At 50.2% G+C, this 16813-nt stretch overlaps 1 protein-coding gene across 2 annotated transcripts in view; it reads left to right on the top strand.

Moving 5' to 3' along the window:
• NOC2L (NOC2 like nucleolar associated transcriptional repressor) overlaps positions 1-16813 on the top strand; it is a 51676-nt gene that overhangs the window by 29271 nt on the left and 5592 nt on the right. For both annotated transcript variants that reach the window (XM_074161810.1, XM_074161811.1), the window contains exons 15-17: positions 461-604; positions 6222-6335; positions 10888-11023. In XM_074161810.1, coding sequence (XP_074017911.1) covers positions 461-604; positions 6222-6335; positions 10888-11023 — 394 coding nt within the window. The remainder of the gene's footprint in view (positions 1-460; positions 605-6221; positions 6336-10887; positions 11024-16813) is intronic.

Below are 16813 nucleotides of genomic sequence, written 5' to 3'. Positions count from 1 at the left end.
CACTGTTACACCTGGTCTCCGTGCATCTGGTTCATGGTCCCTCTTAAATTTGGCTGAGCCGGAGACAGTGCTATTGTAACTCCAATGGCAGCTGGAGCTGAGGCCCCGGAGAGCTGCCTGCTTGAACTCCACTGATAGAAATGTATTTTTTTTCCAGAAAGAAGTAGCGTTAAAGGGTGCAAAGAGCTGTTTTTGAGCAAGGTCCCTGCGCTGGATTGCATACAAACATCTGCCCTGTCACTGCAGCTCTTTGCATCCTCCCAGCCCAGGGTGTCAGGACCTGGAGGGTTGAATACGGGTGATACTTTGGAGTATGGTGTGAATTGAAGGGAAAAGATGCCCCATGCTGTTTGTCACTGGGCGGGGTGGGGGTGGGGGGAGAATGTGTTTTTGCTGATGGGATCTCTTTATGGAAACTCTGACATTGCTTTCATTCTTCCTCTCCTTTTCCTCCTCCCAGCTAAAATCCTTCCTGAAGGAATGCAAGATTGCCAACTACTGCAAGCCTATCCGGCAGCTCCTGGAGAAACTGCAGGAAAATTCTGCCTACATCGCCAGCAGGCGTCAGAAAGCTGCCTTCGGCGTGGCCAGCAGGGAGTCTGTGGTGAGTCTGCTCCTTCCATTTGGGGTTCCTGGAAAGACAGTCAGGCTCCGGCTGCTGGGCTTGAGCGGGTGGCAGAGGGAGGAGGGATGCAGAGATCATGGAAACGGGGGGGTGTGGGGTGGGGCAGATGTTCACAAACAACTGAACTCGGCAGGGCTCGGATGCTATAGCTGGCAACACTGTGCAGCCAAGAGCCTCATGGAAAACACAGTCCATAAATTACACCCTTCTATTATTTATAACACACACACATGCATAGAAGCGCCTTGCTTTGCTGGGGCATCTCCTTTACTGAGAAGTTTCTTTGTTTTCATCATCCCATTCCTGATTTGTGGGTGCCAGTTTGTGCCTAAAATGATAGGAGGGAATTCGGCCACCTCTTTAAGTGTGTTGTTTCCTCCTGGTCTGCAGAGACCAGCCTCCAGCAGTGTAGAACCAAGGCACCAGCAGACTGATATGCGGCAGTTCAGGATCCTGAGGCAAACCTTTCCCCCTTTTCCTGGGCCCTTGTGGAGACAGAGCTGTTGAATCAAGAAAGTTATGAGCCGTAAGAACAGTGATCAGGCATCCTGGGCACTGCGGTCGCTTCTCAAGAGAAACGCTGGTGTATTCTTCTGTCTGCAGTTTGAGCATCCAGCCTGCTGAGAAAATGTTGAGCACGTTCAACACCTAGAAAAGTTGCAGTTAAACATCAGGATTCTACCTTAGTGATGAGATGGAGTGACTAAGGTGATGGTGGAAACCACCCCCTTATCTTAGGAAATGAACTGTAGCACAGCTAGAAGACAGTGTATTAGAGGGTGTGTTAGCTAATAGCTGGCCATCTGGCTAACGGGCTGAGAGATGCTGCCTTTCTCCTTACTTCCCCTGCTCCAGGAGCCTGCCTGCTCTGAGCCAGGTCCTCCTAGGGATATTGTCAGGACATTCCTTTCGGTGTCCTTGCTTGAAGCTTTTGTCCTTTTGCTTTGTTCCATCCTTTACAGTCCAGGCCCTATGTAAATGAAGCCAAAGGGAAGGCAGCCTTGTTAATGAAGCTTTGTGTGTCCTTTGGGTTGGACGTTTTATCTTTGCTTTATATCTGGCTCAGCAGCCTTTGCAAGCCTGTGTGTGTGAATGTGTCTCTGCCTGAGAGGAAGGAGTGGGTCTACTCTTCCTCACCTAGCAGGAGAGAAGGGAAAATATTTGCCCGCAAGGTAATTGATGGGTCAGAGTGGTCTCTCAGTGGCCACACGGTGTCATCGGACAGTCTGGAGTTGTGCATCACTGAAATCTCCACCTGTTGGCACGGAGCTGGGCATGGAGCAGAAGTTGCAATGCAGACTAATTTGTCTTCAGACACTCAGGGGTGGGGGCTGCAGGAAAATTAGCTTTAAAATCCTGACATATCAATGCCAGAACACAGCAGTGCTATTCTGGGATCGAGGGGTTGGAGGAACTGGGTTTGAAGTGACTAAGAAGTCTTTGGTTCTGTAGATGCCATTCTGGGTCAGACTGTTTTGCTAAAGGGATTGTGCTTCCCGTCTGCAGTGAAGGGGTTTTGTTGTTGTGTATTTTTTGCGGGCAACGCGGTGACCACCCACCCGCTCTGCAGAGGTAGAGATTTCAGCCTCTTGGGCTCTCTGTGGAACAGATGGGCTGGGGAAAGTCATTGGCTAAATAAAACAGGGTTTCCAACAACTCTGCCTCTGTCTGCTTTTCCCAGCAACTCTGGCTGCAGTCCCTTGTGTAAGAGCTAAATGATTATTTTAACATCTCGCTGCCTGTGTGTCTCCCGGTTGACATTGGTGCACCTGCTTTCCCGGGGACATCTGGGTGGCTGAGTGGCAGGAATCAGGCAGGGCTGGCTCCCCGGGGGGGCAGCAAGAGGCAGCCTGCCTGGAGTAAGGGGGGGTTGGTTAAGGGAAGCAGGCACCAGTTTGCCAAGACTGTTTGGAGACGGCTGTTTTGCTGCCATTTAAGGGGATAGAGCAACAGTGTGAAGCGCTGCCCAGGGAGGGGGTCTGTGCAATCTGTGTTTCTTCACTGTGTTATAGAATCATAGAGTGATTTGGGTTGGAAGGGACCTTAAAGACCATCCAGTGCCACCCCCTGCCCTGGGCAGGGACACCTCCCACCAGACCAGGTTGCTCCAAGCCTCGTCCAACCTGGCCTTGAACCCCTCCAGGGATGGGGCAGCCACAGCTTCTCTGGGCAACCTGGGCCAGGGTCTCACCACCCTCACAGCAAAGCATTTCTTCCTAATATCTCATCTAAATCTCCCCTCTTCCAGTTTGAAGCCATTACCCCTCATGCCCTTGTAAAAGTTCCCCCTCCAGCTTTCCAGTGTTGTCCTATGGGAGAAGGGAGCCTTTCTCTTCCTTGGGTCAATGAGATGTCAGTGCTCCTGGGAGCAGAGCAAACAGCCCCCTCAATACTGGGTGGGGTGGAAGAGCCGTAGTGGCTTATCTTCTGTGATTTTGTGCCCAGGTGGCCCCGTGTTTTCCCCCTACTCCTTTGCAAGCAGATGGTGTAAATTCCCAAGAAGGACCAAAGCTCCCACAGAGCCTGGGCTTCCCAGGATGATTTTGGAAGGTCCCTTGGAGTCTGGGTTGGGTTTGCCAGCCTGTCTCCAAGATCCGGGGGGCATTGGCACTTCTCATGAGCAAACACTGCCAGAAAAGGGAAGGGAAGGAGGGGGATGAGGGAAAGAGAGGTATTTCTGTGTCCCCCTTGCCAGCGAGAGCAATTGAAAGCAAATGCTCTCTGGTATTCACATCCATGCATTTGTGCCTGCTCCACTGTAGGGAGCAGAGCCAAAATTCTGAGCTAATTCTTCCATGCAACATGCTGAAATGCCGCTTTCATGGGGGGAATTACAGAGAAATAGGTTTAAATGAGGGGAATAAAGGTTGTGAATGTGGTCGGGTCTGCACTCCTGAGTAGCTGGCATGCTTTAGAAAGCTGGATTTTACCAAAGCGTCTATATTATATTAATTTTAAAGAAGGAACAGCCTGGGGATTGAATTTAGTGCTGCGGAGGGAGCACGGTGGTGCAGTGTTGAACTTAATGTGGAGGGACTGTGGAGAGATCCCTCCTTGCACGCCAGGAACTGTGGCATGGAGGAATAGGCACACCGGTATGCCCTGGCAGTATTTAAAAGATGGGTAGACATAGTGCTTAGAGATATGGTTCAGTGATGGTTTTTGTCAGTGTTAGGTTGACAGTTGGCCTAGATAATCTGAAAGGTCCAGTCCAACCTACGTAGTTCGATGATTCTAAAATTCCCATTGAGGTGTTCTGACCAGAAGGATGGGGGTGTTTTAATGGTCTTTTTTATCCCTGGGTTCCAGTACACTTTAAAACCAAAAGAGCTATATCAGACAGAACAAATAGACTTTTGCCCTCTGCAAGAAGAGTCTTTCTAAGAAGCTGTCCATACCAAGCAGCATCAACAAATTGCCTGCTTACAGCTGGCAGCCCGATACGAGCCTCATCTATAAATGGGGTGACTTTGTACTCCTCGGGAATTACTCCTCTTGCCGTCGTGGTGTGTCAGACCGGCAGTAAAGCTGTGCTGTCTGCTGGCTGGCGTCTCCGCCGGCCCATCGGCTGTGCTTTCAGGCCGCCTGCCGGGGAGGAGACCGGAGAGCAGACCGGAGAGCAGCCGCTGGCTCCAGCCACGCAGACCTGGAGCCGTGTTACACGCAGTCCCGGGGGGGTTGTGAGTCTGGGACCCATGATTACCAGAAAGGGTCTGTTTGGCTTCATGCAGTATTGATAGCGCCTCTTGAAGGATGCATAAATAGATTCCGTGCCATTAGAGTGCAGGTGACACACGCTGGTCGCCGTTTAATTGCCGAAGTTCAGCTCCTGGTGCCAGCTGCAGAGACCGCAGATCATCTCCGCTTCCCTCCCAGGGATGGGCCACATCAAGAGCTGGCGTAGACTGATGTATTTCACTTTACAATATATTGCTTATTGGTGTAAGCTGGGAGCTCTGTGCTGCGATCCATCGCGGAGACCTGCTCTTTCTCTCTCGTTCATACACCGCTCTTTAAACAAACTTTTTCCCACACCTTGGCTCACAGGCTGCCGCCAACACACTGTAACTCCCCAGTTTTGGGGCTCAGCTCCCCAGAAGCAGTTGATTTGGGATCTGCTGAAGATATTTGAGCTGGTTTTGTGTTTCCTGCTCTCAAGATTATCTGGCCTTATGCTCCCATCCTCAGACAGGAGCATTGTGTACCCACAGCCGCCCATACAGAGCTCTGGATTTGTTCTCAGCCCTGGATTCAAGATACTCTTTTTGGATCTGTGTTGACCTTTGAGTGTATCTGTGATAACTTTTGTTCCTCTTGCTCGTTCCCTTCCTCCTTTGCCTGTTTCTATTCCTACTTGTAAGCAAAAAGGCATTAGATTGACTTTTTACCATGGCATAATGCAGAGCCTCTGGGCACTGTGGTAATCCACTTAACAGGTACAGTTCTGTGTGGGTTTTAAGTTAAAGAGGTGTTGGCAGGTTAAGAGGAATGTATTTTAATAGGACATACCACCACCCCTCTTTCAGCACCAACATGCCAAACGATTGAAAAGAATTTTTAACCATTTAATTTGTTTCCCACCATTTACAGTGTTTGCATCTCCTTATTCTCCCTGCTTGGACAGCGGAAATGGGCTCGGTGCTTCTTCATGCTCTGCTCTCTCAAGGTTGGGATGGGTCCAAGACCCTGCAGGGAAATGTTTCATCAAAAATAAACTCTTGGCTGTAGAACGAGGGGAACAGGCAATCAGACAACTTTGGTACTTCGGTCCTGTAAATGAGGTTTTTCTGAATTAAGAAGCAAGAACTGAGCAGGTGATCAAATGCCTCCATTGAAGGAGCAGCGGACAAATTTTGTCCTGGTAGATCCTCTGATCTGTTCCTTTGATTCCTACCTCCAGGTTTCAGTTGAAGTAATTTCTTTTTCATTACAGTAGGCTGCATCATCCGACTTGACTTCTGTGTCAGTGTCTTCTCACTAGAGCTAGAGTAGAAGTGAGTGTTCAAGGACAAGGTACTAGTAGTGGATCCCAGAAGGCATTGAGCTGATTTTAGGAGAGCCTGTTGCGAGTTCTCAGCAATTCTGAGAATCAGACCTCTTCTAGAAGGAAGAAATAGGTATCTGGGAACCCACATTTTCCAGTCACCATGCTGAGAAAATTTGGTGATCTTCCATAAGCTAAAGGATCTTATACACTACCATTTAGATTCTCCTTTTTTGTGGACTTCATGCTGTCCTTCACTGCCATTGCTATCCTGTGCTTTGGTGTCACATAAGCTGTTGCGTTGGCCAGCGTGTCCATTTCATCTTTCGGCTTGCTTTGATTTCCCTGCGGTGCCCAGGCATTGCTTTGCGCACGGAGGGTTGTCAGTCACACCACTCCTGACTCAGTGGTTACTTAAATACCTGTGCCTGAATTCAGACTCAGTCCCGCTTGCATTCCTAGTCGTGGGTACCGATTTCCTACCCAGAGGTTGGGAAAAGGTGGTTTGGGAAAGGGTCTTAACCTCTGCTCTTGACCCCCTGCGTTTGCCAAAGTTGTATTGGAAAACTGCTTTGAGAACCTTTCTTAAATTTGCACCCCCTCCCTCCACAGGAACAGTGGGAGAAGCAGGTCAAAGAGGAGGGGACACCTCTGACCAAGTATTACACTCAGTGGAAGAAGCTAAGAGAGAAGGAGATACAACTGGAAATCAGCGGCAAAGAAAGGGTAAGAATGACATTTTCTAACTTACTGGATGTCATCTGTGCCATGGGAAGGCAGGAGAGCCATGTCTTGGTGGCTGCTCAACAGGGTAACAGTGGCTCACAGTGTCTGAGCAGCTGGGGCAATGGATGTTACTTTTGGAATGAGCGTCTGATGTAATTCTGAAGTTTAAATTTTACACAGTTCTGGTTCTGTGTGTTCATCCCCGCATTCATGGGCTTTTTCGCATTACTTTGGGCAGTTTGCATCGTTTCTTTGCATTGTTTTCCAGATAGTAAATCAGAATGGGTAGAGCTCGTGTAGGCCTTTAGCTCTTTTTCCAGCTCTGCAGAACACGGCTGGATCACCACACTAAAACCCAAATTTGCAAGAAAGTCGGGGGGGAAGGAAGACGCCTCTCTTCTTAGCCAAGGGAATATCAGAGATGAGTTTTGTTTTGCGTTTTCTCATTTCACCCATGTGGGGGTTGTGAGGTGGGACTCGCTGTCTGGACAGAAGTGCTCAGGCTGCCGTTTCCCACATCTTCTGCCCAAGGGAAGGCTCCTTGGCCAGTCCTCACGGCACTGCGCTCCGGGATGCAGAAGGTGGGGGCGGGAGCTTGCTTGCATTAGGAGTCTAAAGGAAAGCTGTCTCGATGCTAATGCAATGAAAGTGGCTGAGCTCGGCTCTTGGCCAGGGAGCAGGAAATAGATATAATTGGTGTCTCCAGCGTATGGTGGGGAACAATTAAAATAATCGATGGGACATGAGGATGGTTGGCTCTGAGCCAAGTCCCCGAGCATGGTAGAAGACCTGGGAGATCCTAGAAATGCTCGGTATTGTGTACCAGCCTGAGATAAGGAAAGGAGGCTGAAATTCCCTGGGGCGGCCGCGCAGAGGGAACAAAAAGCACGCTTGTGTTCTGGGCAAACTCAGCAGGAGAACATGGCCTTTGCGGAAAGAAAATTAGGGAGGGGAAGCTGTGACTGGGGCTAAGTTCTTGCCCAAAACTGGCCTGCTAGTGTGAGCTGGCACTTTCCTGGTATGGAAGCAGCTATCACAAGGGGAGAGGAGCAGCCCTCGGTGTAGACAAAGCCCTGTCTCACGTTAAAGGGAGAAGGGGAGCTGGAGCTCCTTGGGGCGGCCAGGACCAGCTGAGGTGGAGTGCTCCCCTTGAGGGGCATTGCTCAAGACGGTGACTTCTGAAACCATGGGAAGTCTGAAGGGCACTGACAAGGACTTGTTTTCTCTTGGAGAAAGTGGGCTGAACAGATAAGCTGGAGGGAGAGAGAAAGGCAGACTTTGGAGTTCGCTTTCCGAAAGGCCTGTGGCTGCCTGACATCTTTGCTTGGTGAATGGGGCTGTTGTCTCTCTCGGTGGGGACTGCTGGCTTAATGATGCAGCATTGTGAGCCCCAGCAGGAGAGTGAACACCATGAGGCCCATTAGGGCTGGGAAAATCCATGTCCCATTAGCAGCCATTGGGGGGAAGAAATAATAACAGAAAAAATCAGCCTGGCTCTCAGCTGGTATGAGCTGCAGCTTGCCTTCTATAACAACGCTGACCCCGTCTGCCCATTCCATTTGCTTTTCCCAATGGTTTTTAATGGGATGTAGACTAATCGGCTTCGTGAGACTCAGTAGATAGTAACTCTCTAGCTGGGGATTAAAAGACTGGCCCCCAAATTACCTAATTATTGCCACTGCGTGATGAACACAGGCTGTATCTGTGAGCTGTGGCTCAGTGCAAGCCTCATGCCTTTGCCTTGTATCATTCTGCAGCTAGTAGGGTTCTCTGCTGCCTTTAGTTTGAGATGCCCATCTTGAAGGCACTCCTGGGGAGTCTCAGAAAGTTGGAGGCAGCACAACTCAGCACGATTTAACACCGGGTCCTTTTTAATACGGTCAGGTTGAGTTCAGCCGGTACTGATGTCACCCAAAACCGTGGACTGCCTGTGGAAATGGGGACTTTTCCTAAGCAGTATGAAAATACAGAGAAGTCCCAACTAACAGCCTCTGCTCCCTGCTCAGGAGAAATGTTTCACAATGGTGAGATAAGTCTCTCTCTTCTGCTCCCTTGAATTGGAGGAGACTGTTCTCCGTCACGTACATGAGACTATTTTACTCATACACAGCTCCATTTCCACTTCAAACCTACTAAGTGATGTGTTCCATGGAAACATCCCATGCTCAGGATGTGTGAGGAGGGAGCATAAGATCTTGGATGATTTTTGCGTTTCATTTGCTGCTGCTGAGCAGTAACAGTGACCAGGGTCATGGAGAACAGGACTAGCCAACAGGGACTTGGGCAATGTTGTCAAAACTGAATTTCTGCTTCTGTTTGTGACAGTTTGAGCCTCAACTATTTCCTAGTTAGGCAGTGCTGGACTCCTCTTTAACTGCTGCTGAAGAGAGGTGGCTACCACCCTTGCCAGACAGGGACTCTGCAGGTAGAAGAGGGCCCAAAGATGCTGCCTGTGACTGGGAGACTGCCAGAGTGAGCTCAGCGTGTCATACTGGTGACATGCCACAGGGTACAGTTCCCAGTACTTGTTGGAGTGACCATCTCTGGGACATGAGAGGCCTTGACCCAAATGGAGTTACCAGGGGAGGGACATGGTTGCCCAGGTCTTGGGCTGCAGGAAGCCCCGGTGCTTTTCCCCAAGGCTGGGATGATGGCAGCATGACCTGGCTGAGGCACTTCCAGAGGCAAGCAATGTGTAAACTGAAAGGGATCAGATAAGGGGACTGTGTCTGTGATCACAGCCTAATGCTGGGTTGGAAGCGTAGCAGCTCATTTATTGTAGCTTCTGAGACAGAATCACATGGGATTGGAAGGGACCTCTGGAGGTCATCTAGTCCAGAGGACCTCTGGAGATCATCCAGTCTAGACCTTTGTGTTTTATTTCTGGAGCCTCTCATTGAATCACTATTTCTGGAGCATCTCCCTCTACCCTCCCACCCTCTGTAAAGTTACGTGCCAGAACAGATGAGAGGAGTGAGGCATGAACCTGCCTTGTCCACCAGAACTGGTAGGGGCTAAAGAAAATGTTTTCGCCCTGGCAGCTCCCCTGCCCCACGATGGAGCCCGCGAGAGCGTAACCACCCTAGAAAGAGGATGTCATTAGGTCAGCTGAGGGCAGTTGGGCGGTGACTCTGGATTGCTGCTCTTCCTGCATTTTGCTTCCCAAGTCTCTTTTCTGGCATGCAAGAACTGCTGTTTGGAAAGCCAGTCATGGGCTGCTTTCTTCAAGCATCTTCCCGGCAGAGAGACAGCCCAGCAGGTCTCTGCAGGGCCAGGGGAAGGAGAGGCATCTCCGAGTGGAAAAGAGCAGGTGGGAAGATGATTTAAAATTAGGACCTTGCCAATGGTGGTTGGTGATTTTTCTCCCCTCTCCCCTTCTCTGGCCAGCTTCTGACTTTCCATCCTGGAACTGCAGGTTATTGCTTGTAAGTGCTCGGCTCCCAGAATCAATATTGCCCAGCTGGGGACCATAACCGTGAAACAGGCTGGGAGAAATTGCTGGAATTGGCTGCAGGAGCAAATGCGCGTCTCTGTGTCTCTCGTCGTCTCTTCCCCCCATCCCCATTCTCTCACTCTTTCTCTCTCTCCGCTGAGAGCTGCTTTTCTATACAGACTGTTCTTTGCCGCTCTTCCCGCTGGGGGAAGCTCACGGGAGGGTTGAAGTGGATGTGGTCAAGAGAGGAGTGTGTTGAGGGGTGGTCCGACGGGTGGGAGAGAGCAAATGAGTTATTACTCGCGGGGCGAATGTTTCCAAGCAAGCTAATGTGTGCTAATGCATGAGTGCTTCCCAGGAGGTGTGCAGCCAGGCACGGGCAGCGGGCAGCCGACGTTCGGAGAGCACTTGGGATTTAATTTGCATTCTGATTATCTTTGCCCTGCTGGCCTGAGCCCTTGCAAGTAAATCCTCCCCCTAATCCCCCTCCGGAGAGGTGTAAAGAGCAGTGAGGTGGTGTCAATTGCAAGTACTTAATGGCACTGATATTGGCTGTCTGCAGCAGCAAGGCTCTTGGCCCATTGATCTCCATAAGGGCTAGCAACCGGGGAAGACGTGGTGCAGGCAGACCTTAAGCATCTTCAGTACCTCGCCATTTAACCCTGCTGAAATCTGCGGCCAAAAAGACGGTGCCTTTGCTGTAGCTGTCACAGCTTTTGGCATCTGTGGAAAACTTCTAATTCAGAGATGACCAGCACAGTCTGGCTCGATTGTGCTTGGCTGCCCAAGCTCTCAGGGCCCTGCCTGGCTTTCGGTGCAGAGATATAGGGCAGCCAGCTTGTCATGGGCGTCTTGCATTTTTATCCACGCTAAGGTACCAGCGGTAGATGGCCCATTAGCAAAAGTAGTTTATTAGGTAAAGATCAATAGAGCAGTGGTGCTTTGTAACTGACTCTCAGATCTGTTGTCCCCTTAGTTGGCAGCAGCCAGACCCAACTGTCCTTGGCAGTGGGGCTTGCACATACTGGACAAAGCGAAGTTCTTGTGTTTAAGCTCAGCATTTTATGTTTAAAAGTACAAATTAAGGTTGTTCTTACTGTTGGTTTTGGTTTTTTCCAGCTTGAAGACTTAAACTTCCCAGAAATTAAGCGTAAGAGGCAGAATGAAAGCAAGGAGGAAGATAAGAAGGAATTCAAGGACCTCTTTGACCTGGACAGTGACTCTGATGAGGAGAATGGTGGATTCCCTATAAAAGGTATGGGGCTGGGGCTGGGAATACCTTCTCCTTGCCCAGAATTCTGTATGGTGTGGGTCAGCACAGCCCTGCCCTAAGGGGGATGAAATGCTGGCCATGTTCAGTTCCAAAGTTACACTGTTAGGCAGAGAGAGCGCAGGATGATGATGCCTTTTGGAGGCATTTTAAAGTGACAGGCAGAAAGTAGTTGGAAGGCTTTTATCTTTCTCTCCCTCTCCTACTTTGTCACTCCAGCTCATTTTAAAGCCTTAGTCCTACATTAGTCTTTTTCTGTACATGACCCATGCTCTCTCCTCCCCTTAGCACCTTCCTCTTGTCACAAACACTGACCTCAGCACGACAGCCCAAGAACTGGGGGATGTTTGGCTGAAGCAGATCCTGCTTTCAGAGGCTTTTCAGAGCAGCAGCCATGGTTCCCACTGTAATTCCCAAAGAGTGAGTTCTCCTTGTGCTTATAACCTGTGCAGGTTCTGGGCTGAAGTCTCACCTTAGAAAATGTAAAAGTGTTTGCTGTCTTTTTGCATCATGAGTGGAGGTGCAGAAATCCATTTTTTGTTTCCTCACCTATAAAAGAAGAGTTAAGAATGTGTTTTTAAGTGACAGCGTGCTGGGTCTTTGCTGTGTACATCACTGCAAACAGTAGCTATCGTAGGGGCTGGCTACAGAACAAGGATCTTCAATGGTTATCCTCTCTTTGCATGCACTTCTGATTTATTTATTTTATAGTGACTGATGTTGCAAGTATTCTTGACAAGCCAAGAAAAGCCAAGAAAATGGAGTGATGTCACTCTCTGGCTGTGACCACGAGGGGGCCACAGTAAATTGTGGAACGTGCCTCAGAAGTTCACCACACAGTTTGAGGGAAAACTTAGGTGTTCTTTTTGTAATTTGGAACGTTTGGGATGTCACAGATTTCCTAAATGTGTTGTCATTCGTATAAAAGGGCGACTTGCAGGAATATGGAGTTTTCTTGTTTGGAGATTTAATCTACAGGTAAAGTCCTAGTTTGTTGTGCACATCGTAAGGTGTGAGGATAAGTCTTGAGACCTATCACAGAACCAACGAGCATTGTTTCCCCCATGGGCATCTGTGACACGGGAGGAAGAAAAGGTTGGAAAACTCTTGTTTGATAGCTCGAGGTTGAAGTCTGTGGAGTCTTGTAGGAGACCCAGCAAAGAATGGGAGGAGAACAAAAGTTGAGCACTTGACTCACAAAGGTATTGAGAGATCAGTGTGACATCAAAGTGATTTGCTGAGGTAGATCCTTGAGATTTGGGGTTGTCCTGTCTGCCATGTGAGTCAGTGCCTTAGAAGAATCCCAGTGGCTTCAAAAAAGGCAGTGATAACTGCAGTTCAGAACCAGGTTGCTGGGAGAGGGGAAACCCCAGGGTCTCTTCCTGCGCCTCCCAGGAACTGACTTTATGTACGCTTGGGAGGTTTGTCAGACTGGTGGACTTCTGGATGTACCTCGGGATCCTGACGAGGCACATCTGTGATGAAAGTCACAATACAAGGTCTCTGGCACCTAATGTATACAACCTCTACCTTGCTTGCCTGCTCTCTGTAGAAATCTGCTGAACATAAAGGTTTGCAACCTACTTGTTAGGCATGGTTCTCCCCTCACGGCCGCTTGTGACATCTGTCCACGAGGTTCTTTGGCAGCTTTGAGGGGCTGACATACATTGTGAAGAGAGTGCAAATGAGGACTAAGGTCCACGTGGTATCAAAGGGCTGTCCCTGCTCTGCTTGCACGGGTTCCACAGCTGCATTATCCAGTCTGTGGTATGTGGTGGTATCTGGTCTGCGGTTATCTGGTGGTATCTGGTCTGCGGTATCTGTTCGCTGAGCACCATCATCACTCCAGTGTCAGTAATGGGTCTTGCCTTTCAACATTCCTGGGTCAGCTGCCTCTCTAAGGCCTTTGTTCTTAGTAGGGTGTTTTCTGGAGGGAGGCAACAGGCCCTGAAGGCAGCTTCCATCTCAAGGAGCGACTGTGCTGGGCCCCACCATGGATCCCGAGGCGCTGGGTGGAGATGGCGAAGCTCTGGGTCTGTGCTGTCGCGTAGGGTGAAGTCCCCTCCAGGCAATGGTGTGACTCCGCAGTGGGAAAGGGACAGGGAACAGGGAGGCTGGGAAAAGCGCTTGTGTCTTGGGAGATGCAGACAATGAGCTCTTGTTCTTGCTCTGTGTGGGGTGTGAGATGTTCCCAGCCGCGCTCTGCATTCAGTAACTGTCAGGGCTGGCTGCAGATGGACGTCAGGGAAACCAGTGCGACAGTTCCCTGTCTTTGTGGCCATTGTTCTACCGGGTGGCCAGATGCGAGGGGATTTGGGAGGCCCTGCAGCTGCTGGGGCCTGGGTATTCCCTTCTTTACCTGTGAGGTTTGAAGGCATCGCAGTCTCCTCTCCTCGAATAAGGCAAAAGGAGAGTCTGACACAATGGAAGGACTTTGGTTCATCTTGAATCAGCCTCAAACTACTTCCAGGAGAGACATGTTGATGGCAGAAATCTAGGCAGGAAGGTAAGACTGACCTGGATGGACCTTCTGGGAGAAGAAAATGAGAAATATAGCTGGAAAGCAATAAATATAGCCGAGAGTGCCCAGTGATGCTGACCTCCTTGAAAAGTGACCTGATCCAAGACAGATTGGTGCTATGAAAGTAACTGTGACACTTGAGGTGCTGTGGGGATCTGGGAAGCTCATGGGAGCAGATCAGCCCTTCTGACACAACACTACGTCCAGATGTGGGCAGAAGGAGATGGGGCTGGTGGGCTACACCCTCCCTGCTCTGGGAATGGAAGCCTTGAATGAAGCAGGTATATAAAGATGCAGGTGCAAGTTAAACACCTCCGGAGCTCTTGCAGCATATTGAGATAACAAGGAAGAGGAACAAGTATGTTTGGGGCAGGGGAGGTTACAGGATGGGCAGCAGCTTAGAGATGTTCTCACCTGAGGATTGCAGAGAGACTGTTTCATTTAATATCCACTGATGAATCTGTTGGTTCCTTGATTGTGCCTGATCCTCGTTGTTAATGTGGCTTCCACAGCGTCCTCTGGTAACATGGTAAGACATGCCACAACTTTAACTTAGATATTGTTTGAAAAAACTCAATTTTTTTCTTTAAGCCTGCTGCCCACTGAACTCACTGATCGGCCTCAGTCTGTTTTAATGGACCATGTAGGATCCAGGCATAAGCCTGTCTTCTTCTGAATCCCAACCCCAGTTCTGCATTAAGCCAGATCTGAAAGGCTGGTAGCAGGCCATCCGCTCCCCTTGGCCCAGGCCTTCTTTTGAGTCCTTCAGGTACTGCAGGACCCAGCAGTAGCTAAGCTCTCTGATCCCTCCTTACCTTCATCTTAACCTTAGCAGCCTCACAGCAGCCACAGCCACAATAAGCCATTTATCTTTGAGAGCAGCAGCCCTTTTCCTAGCTCTGTAAGCTTTGCAGGTCTTCAGTCTCTTCGTTCCTGAGTCCCAACCCTGACTTCAGCCCTTGCAGTTGGCCACAGGTCCCTGGTGGAAGGCTCCCATCCATCTGAATCTTCATTCTTGCTTCTCAGGCCTTGCCGAATCCAACGATGAATGAATGAATCTCTTCAGAATCCTAGCGAGACTGGCAATAACAGACGTGTCTGTGTCTGGTGTCACGTTTGGAGAAGTCTCATTGGGTTTCTTTGTGGTTTGGCTCAATCAAATTCTGCTCTGTCAATTCTGGCCCTTCTGTTTGTTTTAGGGGCTCCTGAAAGAACGGAGAGGGTGGTGGACAGTTCTTTGGAATTTGGTCAGTAAGTTCATCAGCACAAATCCATATCTGCTCCTGGAAACTGGGAGGACTGGTTAGCTCCCGGTCAATGCATCTCATGTTGCTCTGGGGGACCTCAACCCAGAGATCAAGATTGGGGGGTGCTGCTGCCTGGGAAGCCCCTGCTCAGTGAGTCAATATGAAAAATTCAGGTGTAATTGAGGCAGGAGAGGGAGGGTTGTCTCAGCACAGTTGGAATGGGGTTTGAGACAGGACTTCTGAGTTCATGTGTCCTTCTAACAAGGCGATGCTGCCTCTTGGCTGTCTGTTCCTGGTGGCTTTGTTTTGGGCTGCACAGGAAAAGGAAGGAAAGTGATGAATTTGCAATCGTTTTTTAATTTTGTGGATCTGAGGGGAGATTCGCATCCCCCACAAACAGTTCCAGCACATCAAGACAAGCTGCCCTCTGGAACGGAGAAAGCATTTGGCAGGCAGGAGAGACTCGTCGCTTGGGTCTCTGCAGGGCCTGAAGAGGGGAGAGAAACAAGTTTGGACATTTCAGGAACCCCTGAGCAGACAAGGACGGAAAGAGCTGGGAGGTGGGGAGGAAAGAGCGTGGATTTGATCAATCTGTGTGTCGCGGGTGGGGGCGGGGAAGTTCCTGCGTTCCTCTCATTTACCAGCTGACACGTCTCTGGGAGGAAAGGCGGCTGCTCCTGCAAATTATTAATGGCTTCGAAAGAGGTGCTGGACTTGCCTCGTCATGAGGCAATTAAAGACGAGAAGGGAGCGTGGCTGCAGCGTCTCTCCGGGCCTGCCTGTAATGAGTGATCTGTCCACATTAGGTGTTGCTGTGCCTCTAATGAACTTGAACAGGTTTCTTCATTTATCCCTCACGTAATCATATTACATCAATTTCATGCCAGACTGGTGGGGGCCAGGGGCGTGGAAGGAGAGGTCAGACATTTTCATTTCCTAGCAGAATAATCACGGCCCTTTTCAGTGGCAAAATTCCTGGTGGAGGGCTGTCGGCTTGAGGGTCTAGAGGCAGAGTGAGGAGGAAGAGGGGAGCAGCCCTGCTTAACTGGAGCACCCTGAGCATTGTCTTCTGGAGTCCTGCTGATGCACTTCTGCTTCGGGAGATGGAAGCCGGAGTTCTGCGTCAAAGCTGGATGGGGACACGGGTGGAAGGGGAAGGCAGGGGCTGGAGAAGTCCAGTAAATTCCTCTTGGTGGCCTGCTGCCTGTGTCGTAGCGTGTAGGAATGCCCCGATACCCAGTTCCTACCCACAGCTGGTTTCTTTATACACTCTCAGATGCACTGATGGCTGCATGTGTCGGTGCTTTTGCTAGTGCTGCCTGATGGATGAGAGCGTTGCCCCTCTCGGCGGTTGCCTGAGCTGCTCAGGTGCCCATCAATATGATGTGGTGCAGAGAACAGCACCGCTATCCATCTCCCGGGGAGCGGGTGCTCTCCGCATGGCTGCGGGCGCCCCAGAGAGCTCCGTCCATGAGATGTAGCTTCCCATCCCTCGGGGGGCAATCACACGGAGGCTGGATGCTGGCGGAGCTGACAGATGGGTGAAAGCAGAGCGAGCAGGGCGATGACGGGGAGCCGGGAACGCTGGCAGCCGGCTTATTCATGGCTCTCTATCCAGCTCAGTGAGTAACGTGGGTCAGCGGCTGAGGAGGGAGCGTGGGGCAAAAAAATAAATGCCACCGTGGGGCCCAGGAATCACAATGTGAGAAAGATGGACAGCCAGTTTCCGAGCAGAGAGTCTGAAGTGTGAATACACAGCTTCTGCAGCAGGTTTGTAAGCAAGGGCAGGCAGCCTGCGGCACTGAGCTGGGCTTCGCTCAGGGTGGTGGCTGGAAGGAGGCGAGAAGAAGCTGATGGTTCTGCTCCCTCTGCACAGAATTTGTGCTCGGTCATTGAAATGCCTGGTAACTCACACGGTCCTGAGGAGGGAGAAGGGAGAAGCACTTCTCCACTGACGTGGACTCAACCTGAGTAAAAGAAGTCTGGTTCCAGAGGCAGATGATTTTC

This window comes from Numenius arquata, chromosome 20, assembly GCF_964106895.1.
Source record: "Numenius arquata chromosome 20, bNumArq3.hap1.1, whole genome shotgun sequence".
NCBI lineage: Eukaryota > Metazoa > Chordata > Aves > Charadriiformes > Scolopacidae > Numenius > Numenius arquata.
This window is presented reverse-complemented; position numbering and strand designations above follow the sequence as displayed.